This window comes from Sphaerodactylus townsendi, linkage group LG17 (genome assembly GCF_021028975.2).
Source record: "Sphaerodactylus townsendi isolate TG3544 linkage group LG17, MPM_Stown_v2.3, whole genome shotgun sequence".
NCBI classification, from domain to species: domain Eukaryota; kingdom Metazoa; phylum Chordata; class Lepidosauria; order Squamata; family Sphaerodactylidae; genus Sphaerodactylus; species Sphaerodactylus townsendi.
The window spans coordinates 7,750,168-7,762,941 of NC_059441.1; the positions used below are offsets into that span (position 1 = coordinate 7,750,168).

Here is a 12,774-nt window from a genome sequence, read left to right on the forward strand (position 1 = left end):
CACGTGCCAGCCGGGTGACCTTAAGAACATAAGAAAGAGCCAGCTGGATCAGACCAGAGTCCATCTAGTCCAGCTCTCTGCTACTCGCAGTGGCCCACCAGGTGCCTTTGGGAGCTCACAGGCAGGAGGTGAAAGCAAGGGCCTTAAGAACATAAGAACTAGCCAGCTGGATCAGACCAGAGTCCATCTAGTCCAGCTCTCTGCTACTCGCAGTGGCCCACCAGGTGCCTTTGGGAGCTCACAGGCAGGAGGTGAAAGCAACGGCCTTCTGCGGCTGTTGCTCCCGAGCACCTGGTCTGTTAAGGCATTTGCAATCTCAGATCAAAGAGTATCAAGATTGGTAGCCAAGTCACCTTGGGCTAGTCACAGTTCTTCGGAGCTCTCTCAGCCCCACCCACCTCACAGGGTGTTTGTTGTGGGGGGGGGGGAAGGGAAAGGAGATTGTAAGCCTCTCCTTACAGGAGAGAAAGGAGGGATATAAATCCAACTTCGGGGGTAGGGCGGTCTATTAAATGTAAATAATAATAATAATAATAATAATAATAATAATAATAATAATAATAATAATAATAATAATAATAATAATAATAATAAAAAAAAATAACTCTTCTTCCTCTGGGGCTCAGGGAACCCCATTCCTGTTTGTATCTGACAAAGGGAGCTTTAACTCTTGAATACTCATATCCTGAGAATCTGTTTGGTCCTTAAGATGCTACTGGGCTCAAATCTAGCTTTTCTGCTTCAGACCAACAGCTGTCTTCCTGAAACTGTTTGTTTCATCCGTTATCCGCTGGATACATTTCTCATTCCTCCCCCTGCATCATCTTCCCTGGTCAAAGTTGAATCCATCAATCCACACAGGAGTCTGAGCACCCCCCATAGCCTGTTCCCATTGTTATAAGTTTATGCATGCATAGGTAGGCTAGGGCCTTGGTTGGAATTACCCTCAGAAATGTGGAGTGCTGTCCGCAAAGGTGGATGTGGACTGTTTAACCTGCTGGTTCTCCTGCCGGCCCTCCGTAGGACCAGGCGTTTGGAGAGCTGGAGAAGAACAGCGACAAGTTCTTGCTTGGGACGTCCTCCTCTGAAAACAGCCAGCCGGCCCACCTCCACGAGCTGCTGTGTTCCCTGCAGAAGCAGCTGCTGGCCTACTGCCACATTAACAGCGTTAGTGAGGTAAGCAAACTGGCTCCCGGACGGGTCGGCGAGCACAATGGGGTGGGGGGGAGAGGTAGTCCAGGACGGAGGGGAACGTGGCCTGTTCTTTGCTCCACGCTTGTTTTCCTTGCTTCCAGACCTCCAGCAGCGTGGCGCTCCTCCACAAGCACCTCCAGCTGCTGCTTCCTCACGCCACGGACATCTACTCAAGATCGGCTACCCTGCTCAAGGAAAGCTCTTGGAATGGCAGCGTTGGGGAAAAGCTGAGAGGTACATACGAGTGCCCGCGACCGGCAGCAACGCGACTGAAGCAGCCGCTCTAATGCAGAGCGGCTGCGTGATGCTCCTCTTATGCCCCCTTGCAGATGTCGTCTACGTGTCCGCAGCGGGAAGCATGCTCTGCCAGATCACAAACGCACTGCTGCTGCTTCCGGTGTCGGTCGCCCGGCCGCTCTTGAGCTACCTGCTCGACCTGCTGCCCCCTCTGGACCGCCTGAACAGACTCCTGCCGGCTGCTGCCCTGTTGGAAGACCAGGAGCTGCAGTGGCCTCTTCACGGTAGGGCTGCTCCCCCCCCTCCCCTCCCCTCCCCCTTTCCAGAAGCAAAAACGGGCCCTGGAAATTCCGGCAGGGTGAACCGCTGCTCTGATGGGCTCCACGGGCCCCTTGTCTTGCTAGTGGCCTTTTCTACTGGAGACTGGTCTTTTGCTCCCCCAGGGGGGTGTTTGTTTCTGAGGGTGGGCTCTGTTGTGACCTGTCCTGGGCTCTGTTGCGTCCTGTCTGAGAGACCCTGTTCAGGGTTTGCCTTGCTTTATTTTTATTTATTTATTTGTGGACAGGAAGATCCAGTGGTGGGATCCACAAATTTTAGTAACAGGTTCCCATGGTGGTGGGATTCAAACAGTGGCGTAGCGCCAATGGGGCTGGGCGGGGCACGATGGGGGCGTGGCTGGGCATTCCGGGGGCGGGGCATTAATAATTTCTCTGTTACTGTAAAAAACTCTTACTGTAAAAAAAAAGTCCCTAATTTCCAGCTGGTATCTTTCTGTCCATAATTTAAACTCATGATAGCAAGTCCTATCGTCTGCTGCCAACAGAAACAACTGCATCTCCTCTAATTGACTGCCTGTCAAATACTTAATACTTTCAAATACTTAATTTTGTTTCTAGAAATCAAAAGAAGGAGACTTTCCTTAGACAAGGAACTTTATCATATTTCTAAAACATGTTTTTAAAACAGCCCAACAGGGAGAATTGTCCTGTTTTCTACCTTCGCTCACCAGCCACATAGGAAACAACAGGACTTTATGATTTTTGGACCAAATGAAATTTCTAACGGAAAAGCAGACCTAATTCGTAACCCCCTCTCGGCACACACAAATAATTAGTAACCCACTCTCGGGAACTGGTGAGAACCGGCTGGATCCCACCTCTGGGAAGATCTGTGCAGATTAGGGAGAACGGAGTCTTGTGTCAGGCAGGAAAACGTTGGCGCTCCTGGACCCGAAACAGACAGCCGGGAACATTTTAAGATGGGATAATTTTTTTTGCTTTTTTTAACATTTCCAGGTGGGCCTGAACTTGTCGACCCCGCCGGGGTGCCTCTCCCGCAGCCGGCCCAGTCTTGGGTGTGGCTTGTGGACCTAGAGAGGACTGTGACCCTGCTGATTGGGCGCTGCCTGGGGGGAATGCTGCAGGGGTCTCCGATGTCTCCGGAGGAACAAGATACTGCTTACTGGCTGAAGACGCCGCTGTTCAGCGATGGCATCGAAATGGACATCCCCCAACTGGGTAAGCTGCTCAGCTCTGCAGGAGGGACGTTAGGGACACGACTTGGCTGTCTTGGAAGGGCTGGCGTAGGCTTCGGTTGGGAGGGGCTGCCTTTGGGAAAGGGAGTGCTTCGGCCTCCGGGCGCCTCCACCCACCCACCCGTCCCCTCTGCCCTTAGACAAATCCATGAGTTCCTTGCTGGAGGTTGCCCTCTCTGGAAACGAAGAGCAGAAGCCCTTTGATTACAAGCTTCAGCCGGGGGTCTCTGTCTTTGTGGACTTGGCCTTGGGCTGTGCCAAGGAGCCCGCCCGGAGCCTCTGGATGAACATGCAAGACTACGCCATCAGCAAAGGTGAGCTCGGGAGACAGGGGGAGCCGGCCAGGTATCAGGGGCTTCCCTGACCACTTCAGAGCGGCCCTGCGGGAGCAGTGGGCCGCAGCTGGAAAGAAACAGCACGGTGTTGATCTCGGGTGGGATCCCTTTGCGCCTGCTGAATGGTTCTGGATCCCCCCTTTAGGAATTGAACTTCTATGAAGTTCTTAGGAAGCACCTCAGTTAAGAAAGAACTGCCGAATTTTCACTCCTGGAAGGAGTTTAACCAATTTGAATTGTAGGTGAGAAAATCTGGTGTCTGAGCTCCTGCCATTCACTTAGCAGAGGCCTTTATGGAGGACCTCTGTCCATGGATGGTTTGGGGCAGGGTGGGGTGGGGGGGAGCAGTGGTTCAGGGACTCCCAGATTGGAGTCTTGGGACTTCACAGGCCATCACCAGCAGTGGCTCTTGGGAATGCTGGGAGCAACAGCAGTGAAGTCTTTTCAGCATCAGAGACACGTGTCCCTAACAGTTGCCTGGCCTTCGAAGGTAGCCCCAGGTAGAGTCCGTTGTGGGAATTAAACTTCCTTGTAGTCAGCATCAGCCGCCCTGCTTCTCAGGGGACCGTGATCAGTTGCTGTGATCATTTGGGCGTCTTGGTGGATAGTTCCATGGGAATGTCAACTCAATGCATGGCAGCTGTGAAAAAGGCAAACTCTATGCTGGGGATCATTAGGAAAGGAATTGATAATAAAACTGCAAAGATTGTCATGCCCTTATATAAAGCCGTGGTGCGACTGCACTTGGAGTACTGTGTCCAGTTCTGGTCGCCGCATCTCAAAAAGGATATTGAGGAGATAGAAAAAGTCCTGAGAAGGGCAACAAGGATGATTGTGGGACTGGAGCACCTTCCCTATGAGGAGAGGCTACAGCGTTTGGGACTCTTTAGTTTGGAGAGGAGACGTCTGAGGGGGGATATGATTGAAGTCTATAAAATGATGCATGGGGTAGAAAATGTTGACAGAGAGAAATTTTTCTCTCTTTCTCCCAATACTAGAACCAGGGGGCATCCATTGAAAATGCTGGGTGGAAGAATTAGGACTAATAAGAGGGAACACTTCTTCACGCAACGTGTGATTGGTGTTTGGAATATGCTGCATAGGAGGTGATGATGGCCACTCACCTGGATAGCTTTAAAAGGGGCTTGGACAGATTTATGGAGGAGAAGTCGATTTATGGCTCCCAATCTTGATCCTCTTTGATCTGAGATTGCAAATGCCTTAACAGTCCAGGTGCTCGGGAGCAACAGCTGCAGAAGGCCATTGCTTTCACATCCTGCCTGTTAGCTCCCAATGGCACCTGGTGGGCCACTGCGAGTAGCAGAGAGCTGGACTAGATGGACTCTGGTCTAATCCAGCTTGTTCTTATGTTCTTATGTTCTTATGCTGTTTGTTTCTCTTCTCCTCTTTAGATTGGGACAGTGCCACCTTAAGCAACGAGTCCCTTTTGGACACGGTGTCTCGATTTGTTCTGGCTGCTCTGCTGAAACATACGAATTTGCTTAGTCAAGCGAGTGGCGAGAGCAGGTAAGTTCCCAGAAAACAGCATGTTGTCAAAAGCCATCATCAGCTGACTGTTGTAGGTTTTCTGGGCTGCGTGTTTGTGGTCTGATGGTTTTAGCTCCTAACATTTTGCCCGCGTCCGTGGCTGGCATCTTCAGAGGCATGGTAAGGCGTGTCTTTCTCCGTGGCACAGTCTTACCATGACACGCCTATGAAGATGCCAGCCACAGATGTGGGTGAAATGTTAGAAGCCCAAACCCACCGGACCGTGGCCAAGCAGCCTGGGAAGCCCACAACACCCAACAAAGCAAACACACTTCCGTTTTCTCTGCCTCTTCTCGATGTACCCTCCGTCTCTCCCCTGCATGGAACTTGTGCTGACTTGCAGACCCTGACTGGGTGGGAAGGCAGCGTAAAGATGTTTTAACTAAGTAAGCAAACCTTGTGTCTTTAGATATCAGCCTGGCAAAGCGCTAGTGGAGGTATACCGGTGTGTCTACAAAGTCCGGAGCCGTTTGCTGGCTTGCAAGAACATGGAACTTATCCAGACGAGGTCATCCTCGAGAGAGAGATGGGTGAGTCTGGAGAGAAGCCGTCACGTTGCGCTTTCTGTGCATTTTAGGGAAACCTTTAAAACCAAACTATGCAGGACTAGATCACTTTTTTGATGCTAACAACAATGTTCAAACATTTCACAAATTAACATTTGTAACATTAAGATGAGGAATCTGCCCAGCCCAGCCCAAGAGTCAGCCATCCGCTCTTTCGTTTGGTTGGGTCAGAGAACTGCTCTCCCTTTCATACGATTGCAACAGATCTTTATTTGTTTGTTTGTTTGTTTGTTTGTTTGTTTATTTTAATATACTGCCCCATCCCCGAAGGGCTCTGGGCGGTGTACAACATAAAACCATCATAATATAGCTTCCATAAATACAGTTAAAACAGCAATTACTTCCTAGGATAGGCATCCCACGGAAACCTTATTTAACTTAACCTTATTTAATTTAACCTTATTTAACTTAAACTTAACTTAATTCTCCTAACAAAGAAGGAGGGGGGAGACAGTGGGTCTTGATGGTATTAAGAACCCATGGAATGGAATGGAGGGGGCACACTCAGCGGCTGGCCTCTCCAAAGGCCCGGTGGAACAACTCAGTCTTACAGGCCCTGCAGAAATCGCCAAGGTCCCGCAGGGCCCGGACAGCTGGAGGGAGAGTGTTCCACCAGGCAGGGGCCAGAGCCGTAAAGGCCCTGGCCCGAGTGGAGGCGAGCCGCATCATTGAGGGGCCAGGGATCTCCAGTAGGTTGGCCTCTGCCGAACGCAGAGGTCGAACCGGGACATATGGGGTAATGCGGTCCCGAAGGTACGAGGGTCCCAGGCTGCGTAAGGCCTTAAAGGTCAAAACCCACACCTTGAAGATGATTCGGAATTCAACTGGGAGCCAATGAGCTGGTCGTGATTTGCTGCCTGGCTGAGTCCTCTGCGGCTTTCTCATGATAACTACAATAATCCTTGAGTAGTTCAAGTATAAATCCACTTGCCACAAGTGCAGAGAGTAGGGGGTGCTGTATTATTACTGCGCATCTTCTCTGAAGTTGTACGTAGTGTTCATGGCGAAGCCATCAGACAACTGTTTTGCTGAGCTGGCTAGAAGCACCGTGCGGCTTTCCCGTTACTCGGCATGACGTTGCAACAATTATTATTGCCTCGGAAGGTGTCAAGTTCTTAAATGCACTTTCCTAGAGTTCGTTGCTTCACAGAATTCTCCTTCTTCATTTAACGATCTGATTCCTCTTCTCCCTTCCTGTCTAAGACGTCAGAAAATCCAGATCCTGCCGACCGAGACGCCCAGGAGCACGCATTTACTCGGACCATTGACGAGGAAGCAGAGATGGAGGAGCAGGCGGAGAGGGAGCGAGGAGAGGGCCATTTGGAGCAAGAGGACGAGGAGGAGGAAAGGGAGCACGAAGTCATGACGGCGGGCAGTAAGTCGGCTCTGGGGCAAGACTGGGCAAGAGCTCTTAAACGGGGAGCCCCACTGGAAAAAGAAATGTGTGGGGACTTCCGACGAGGAGTCCGTTTGTAGAGCGGACGCGTTCACCTGAAGATTTTGTACTGCCCTCGAGCTTTGCCTAGAAGTTAAGACCTTTTGTTTTTTTGTGTTGCATGTTACAGAAATCTTTCAATGTTTCCTATCAGCCCGTGAAGTTGCCCGCAGCCGGGACCGAGAGCGAATAAACGGTGGGACGGGGGCTCGGGCCGATGAGCAGCCCCCTCAGTCCCAGCAAGAGCGCCGAGGCAGCAGAGACCTCCCCGAGGGTCAAGATGTGTACACTGCTGCCTGCAACTCTGTGATCCATAGGTGTGCTCTGTTGATCTTGGGCGTCAGCCCCGTGGTCGAGGAGCTGCAGAAACGGAGGGAGGACGGGCAGCTGCAGCAGCCATCAGCCAGCACTCCGGAAGGGACCGGGCTGATGACCAGGTGGGGTCTTCGAGCAGCACACATGAGGGGCTAGTGATGCCCCTGGTTGCAATTTGAAGTCTTGCTGAGGGATCCCTCTGCGCTGAGCAAGCGGGGGGGGGGGGCCTGCATGAGGCTTGTGCGAGGCACCTGGGGAGGGGGGGGACCTCCCATTTCTGCACTTGGCAGCATGGACTCATGCATGGAACTGCCCTGGCCCAGACTTGAAGGGAGGAGGTGAACGCTGAACCATTCCCAGGTTATGAAAACAGCAAATGGATGTGGTGATGATCATGTGACATGCCCCCCACCTTTCTCTCTCTCTCTCTCTCTGTCTCTCCATGCATGAGGCAGGAGCGAAAGTCTCACCGCAGAGAGTCGGTCGGTCCACTCCACTTCCAGCTACAAACTGATGAAATCCAGGAGTGAATCTGATCTATCTCAGCCCGAATCTGACGAAGAAGGTTATTCACTGGTGCGTACAAATAGATCGATGCCGCTTCAGATGTGATTATGGTGTAGCCCTGGAAGGCGCTGGGTGTGCCACGACCTCAGAATACACAGGAGGCGTGTGTGTGTGTGTCGTGGATATGTCCCTCCTGAATTGCAGCCCTCTTCCTGCTGTCTTGCTGCCTCACTTTGGGATTTTCTTGGCATTTGGGGATCCACTTGTGGTCTTGAATATGCTAGAGGTTAGAGGCAGGAGTTCTGCATGGCCTAGAAGAACTGAGCACCCAAAGAGTCCAAGGGGAGCATTTCAGGCTGACCAGAAAGAAAGTTGATGGAGATTTTAAAGCTGTTTAAGAATTTTTTTTGTGTGAGTCACAGATTTGTAAAGATGGCTGTAGAAATTCACAGCAGAATATCTCTGGAAGGTTGGCTGATGAAACTTTTGGGATGTGTGTATTGTGTTAGGGTAATTGGTACCACTAATTTGTGATAGTATATAACATTCTAAGTGGATGGGCTTCCTCTTTGAATAGATGGCTGGAAGAAATCATACCTTTTCGTTTGTTTGTTTGCTGTAGAGCGGAAGGCGAAATGTGGACTTGGACTTGGCGTCGTCACACAGGAAGAGGGGTAAATTTTTTTGGTATTAAATTATTGTGCGAACTTGACGTTTTAAAAGTGCCGTGTGTGAGAACCTGTGCTGTGGAGAGACGGCCTTGCTTGAGGGAGTGCTGCCTTGGGGCTAAGTTGGGAGACATTCTTGTTGGACTTGGGAGACATTATGAGCCCACCTTTTGGAGGAGCTGGCTCTAACCTGTGTGGCATTCTCAGCTGGAGCCCTGAATCTGGTTTTGAGCTGGGTCGCGCCCCAGAACCAGAGGTGCATTTGGGAGGGGGTCAGCTCCTATCTAGCCAGTTCCCTGACCCACCACCTGGGGGACTTCGTGCCCTGTAATTTTTCATTTTAATTAGAGGATTTCTGTTTCACTCCACAACTTCCAAATGCACAATTAAGTGGTTGATCTATTTTCAGTAGGGAATGAGAGCTTGGTTTTCCAGAAGTGTCCCAACTTCAGTAGCACAAGATTTGCATGCTTTATGGGTGTACAAAGTGGTACTATGTCACATTAACTTCTGAATACTGCCAGTTTAGGAGGCGTGCACTCAGAGGTACCATTCAAACATGAATGTTGTCGTCTTCCCCCCCGTCCCCTGCGCCTTAACAACTGTTTGCAGTGAATGGGCAGAACGCAGATTGCTGAATGTTGTCTTCTGTACCAAACTGTCTCTCTTTGTCTCCTGACTCTTGTGTGGTATAGTGTGTTTACTCCTTTTTGGCCAGTTGAGCCCCCGAAAAAAGAAGAGCATCAAGCAAGTACATGACGGCACGTTACGATTTTATTTTCTCCCTGGCTTGCCTGCATATTTTATATGTTATAAAATATGTATTGCAGCTTCTCCACATTCATTTTAGGGAAATCCATGACTAGAAATTGGCATAAAAGGACAAGTAAACGAATCTGGTTATTCTCCCTGTCCAGAGTTCAAGAGTGTTCTGTAAATATTCTTGGTCTTGAGCTAATATCGAAGTCCTGAAAATGGCCTAGCGGGCCTCTGCATATGTTTGGGAGGTCACAGCTGAGAGGGCAAAGGAAGTGCATGTATTACATCTTGTAGAGACCTCATTCATTCCCCTGGCACCCCCACTGATGGGAGTGGGAAAGACTTCGCCCACACGTGGCCCTTACCGGTGGGGCTGTGAAATTCACAGCCTGTCAGATAGATCAGGTTGAGGTAGGTGATTGATTGGGCCTACAGAACATAGCTCTTTGTGTAATTATGAGAGCTTGCTAAATCAGGCCAGGTTGCAACACCCCTGTGAACGCAGTCTAAAGACCAGCCTGTAGGGCCCATTTCCGTGTCTGCTTCCGTTCATAAGAACATAAGAACATAAGAACAAGCCAGCTGGATCAGACCAGAGTCCATCTAGTCCAGCTCTCTGCTACTCGCAGTGGCCCACCAGGTGCCTTTGGGAGCTCACAGGCAGGATGTGAAAGCAATGGCCTTCTGCTGCTGCTGCTCCTGAGCACCTGGTCTGCTCAGGCATTTGCAATCTCAGATCAAGGATGGTCAAGATTGGTAGCCATAGATCGACTTCTCCTGCATAAATCTGTCCAAGCCCCTTTTAAAGCTATCCAGGTGAGTGGCCATCACCACCTCCTGTGGCAGCATCTTCCAAACACCAATCACACATCGTGTGAAGAAGTGTTTCCTTTTATTAGTCCTAATTCTTCCCCCCAGCATTTTCAATGAATGCCCCCTGGTTCTAGTATTGTGAGAAAGAGAGAAACATTTCTCTCTGTCAACATTTTCTACCCCATGCATAATTTTATAGACTTCAATCATATCCCCCCTCAGACGTCTCCTCTCCAAACTAAAGAGTCCCAAACGCTGCAGCCTCTCCTCATAGGGAAGGTGCTCCAATCCTTCAATCATCCTTGTTGCCCTTCTCTGCACTTTTTCTATCTCTTCGATATCCTACGTGGCTGCACTGCTGTGACTCCGGAGCATCTCGAGAGTCTGCCTCCTTGGGTTCTTTGATCTGTGAAGAGAGGAGCTTGCTCTTCATGAGGTCTTTATCTCTGATGTCCTGCTTTCAATCCCCTCGTTTGTGCAAGGAATAATTTCCGCTGCTCATAAAAAGGGCCTTGAAATGGGAAAAAAACCCTTTTGAAACCCTGAAAAGAAGCAGCGCAGCACTCTTTCAGTACTTAGTGATCAGCCCCGCCCAGCGTCACCAGCTGCCATCGTGGGAGGACGTGAAAGCGGGAGGAAATGAAAACGTGTATTCTTAAGAGCTCTTGGTTCTCCTGGCGCCTGCTTTGACTTTTTCCCAACCTCCGGCCTGAATCTTTATCCACTCTTTCTGGCTTTCAGCTGAACAGTCTGAGTGGCTCCTGCCCTTCATTTCCTTCCGTGGCAACGTGTTGTTTAAGAAAATACGGCAATAAAAACACAGCTGAAGTCCCGTCTCTCCCCTCCCCTTTGTGATAAAGATAAAGTTTCCCCTTCAGTCATGTCGGACCCTGGGGTACCACTGCAAGCAGTGATTCTATAGGCAAGCCTCTTTTGTGGGGTAGTTTGCCATTGCTTTCCCCGGCTATTCTTTACCCCCTAGCTATGAGCTAGGAGGTACTCATTTACCGACCAAGGAATGGATGGATGGCTGAGTTGACTGTGAGCCAGCTGCCAGGATATCTGACCCACAGGGGGCTCAAACTCCTGACCGTGTGAGCGGCAGTGCAAGCACTTAACCACTACGCCACGCGGCTCTTTTGTGATATGATTTTGTGATATAATTTGCTAGCTGTGTGCATGGTAGGACAGGAGCCCCCATTCCCATCTGTTTGAGTTGCAAGATGCTTGGCCGTTTCTGTTGTCCTCGTTGCCCCCCCTCCCCCCTCTTTTTTCCCCACCTTGCATCAATGGACCGGGGAGCTTAGGACGATTCTCGTGTGTGTTTCTAGGAGTCGTCCACAGCCCGATGGAAGCGCTGAGCGACTCCTGGACGCGGCTGAAGCACAGCAGGGATTGGCTGTACAGCTCTGCCTGTTCGTTCGGGGAGTCGGACATCGACTTTACCAAATCCGTCGGAGTCCACACTCTGATCGAGAATGTGGTGAGCTTCGTCAGCGGGGACGTGGGCAACCCCCCCGGCTTCAAGGAGCCCGAAGAGAGCATGTCGACGAGCCCCCAGGCCTACATTGTCGCCATGGAGCAGCAGCAGCTGCGAGCGGAGGTGAGCTCTTCCTCCGGATTGGGGAACGCGTCACACCCTGTCGCTCCGGGCCCCAGGGTGGTGGGTGGGGAGGCGGGCCTTTCAGTGAACTGGCCTGTCAGATTTTTCATATGCGTTTGCTCAGTGCGGGAGCTCCTACTTTGCATATGGGAGTCCCCAGATTCAGTCCCCAGAATATCCAGACGGAAGGATCAGGCAGTGGGCAATGAGAGAAGAAGAAGAAGAGGAGGAGGAGGAGGAGGAGGAGGAGGAGGAGTTTGGATTTATATCCCCCCTTTCTCTCCTGCAGGAGACTCAAAGGGGCTGACAATCTCCTTGCCCTTCCCCCGTCCTCACAACAAACACCCTGTGAGGTAGTTGGGGCTGAGAGAGCTCCAAGCAGCTGTGACTAGCCCAAGGTCACCCAGCTGGCGTGTGTGGGAGTGCACAGGCTAATCTGAATTCCCTAGATAATCCTCCACAGCTCAGGCGGCAGAGCTGGGAATCAAACCCGGTTCCCCCAGATTAGATACACGAGCTCTTAACCTCCTACGCCACTGCTGCTCAGAAGAGTTGGATTTATTTCCCCCCTTTCTCAAAGGGGCTTACAAACTCCTTTCCCTCCACCCCTCCCCAACAAACACCCTGTTTGGTGGGTGGGGCTGAGAGAGCTCCCAAGAACTGTGACTAGCCCAAGGTCACCCACCTGGCATGTGTTGGGAGTGCAGAAACACGTCTGGTTCACCAGATAAGCCTCCGCAGCTCAAGTGGCAGAGTGGGGAATCAAACCCGGTTCCTCCAGATTAGATACACGAGCTCTTAACCTCCCACGCCACTGCTGCTCCTGCCTGAGACTCTGGAGTGCTGCTGCCACCAGCCAGAGTAGGAAATACCATCGTTCAGTCGGTCCAGGGGTCCAGTTCAGTGTGTGTCTTCAAATGTCTGAGGCAGCAGCGTCCTAAAGAAACCAGGTGAGGGCAGGGTGGTGATGTCCCAATGGATTGCGTATCCCCAGAGGTATTTCCTTCTTGCTCTCCTTGGCTGTCGAAGCCTTGTGGGGGCAGGGGGAGCACTTAGCTGCCAGCCAATCAGCTCGTTCTGAGGATCTGCAAGCTTCCTGGCTGCTGTTTCTGTCCTTCAGATGGTGTTGTGCTGGCTCTTATGCATTGCAAATGGCCTTGGTTATCCCCTGGTTCACAAGGATAGGAGGGAAATCTTTGAAGTATACAGAAACCTTTGAAGTCCCCCAGATGCTGCTGCCCAGCCCAGCCGTGTTCCACA

The 12,774-nt window shown here is 51.0% G+C and overlaps 1 protein-coding gene across 1 annotated transcript in view; it reads left to right on the forward strand.

The window, feature by feature from the left end:
• Positions 1-12,774, forward strand: part of HERC1 (HECT and RLD domain containing E3 ubiquitin protein ligase family member 1) — a 96,284-nt gene that overhangs the window by 28,710 nt on the left and 54,800 nt on the right. The window contains exons 15-26 of the mRNA XM_048519707.1: positions 1,024-1,176; positions 1,296-1,428; positions 1,524-1,715; positions 2,727-2,948; positions 3,106-3,279; positions 4,713-4,827; positions 5,258-5,378; positions 6,618-6,789; positions 6,980-7,286; positions 7,620-7,740; positions 8,294-8,345; positions 11,243-11,514. Coding sequence (XP_048375664.1) covers positions 1,024-1,176; positions 1,296-1,428; positions 1,524-1,715; positions 2,727-2,948; positions 3,106-3,279; positions 4,713-4,827; positions 5,258-5,378; positions 6,618-6,789; positions 6,980-7,286; positions 7,620-7,740; positions 8,294-8,345; positions 11,243-11,514 — 2,034 coding nt within the window. The remainder of the gene's footprint in view (positions 1-1,023; positions 1,177-1,295; positions 1,429-1,523; positions 1,716-2,726; positions 2,949-3,105; positions 3,280-4,712; positions 4,828-5,257; positions 5,379-6,617; positions 6,790-6,979; positions 7,287-7,619; positions 7,741-8,293; positions 8,346-11,242; positions 11,515-12,774) is intronic.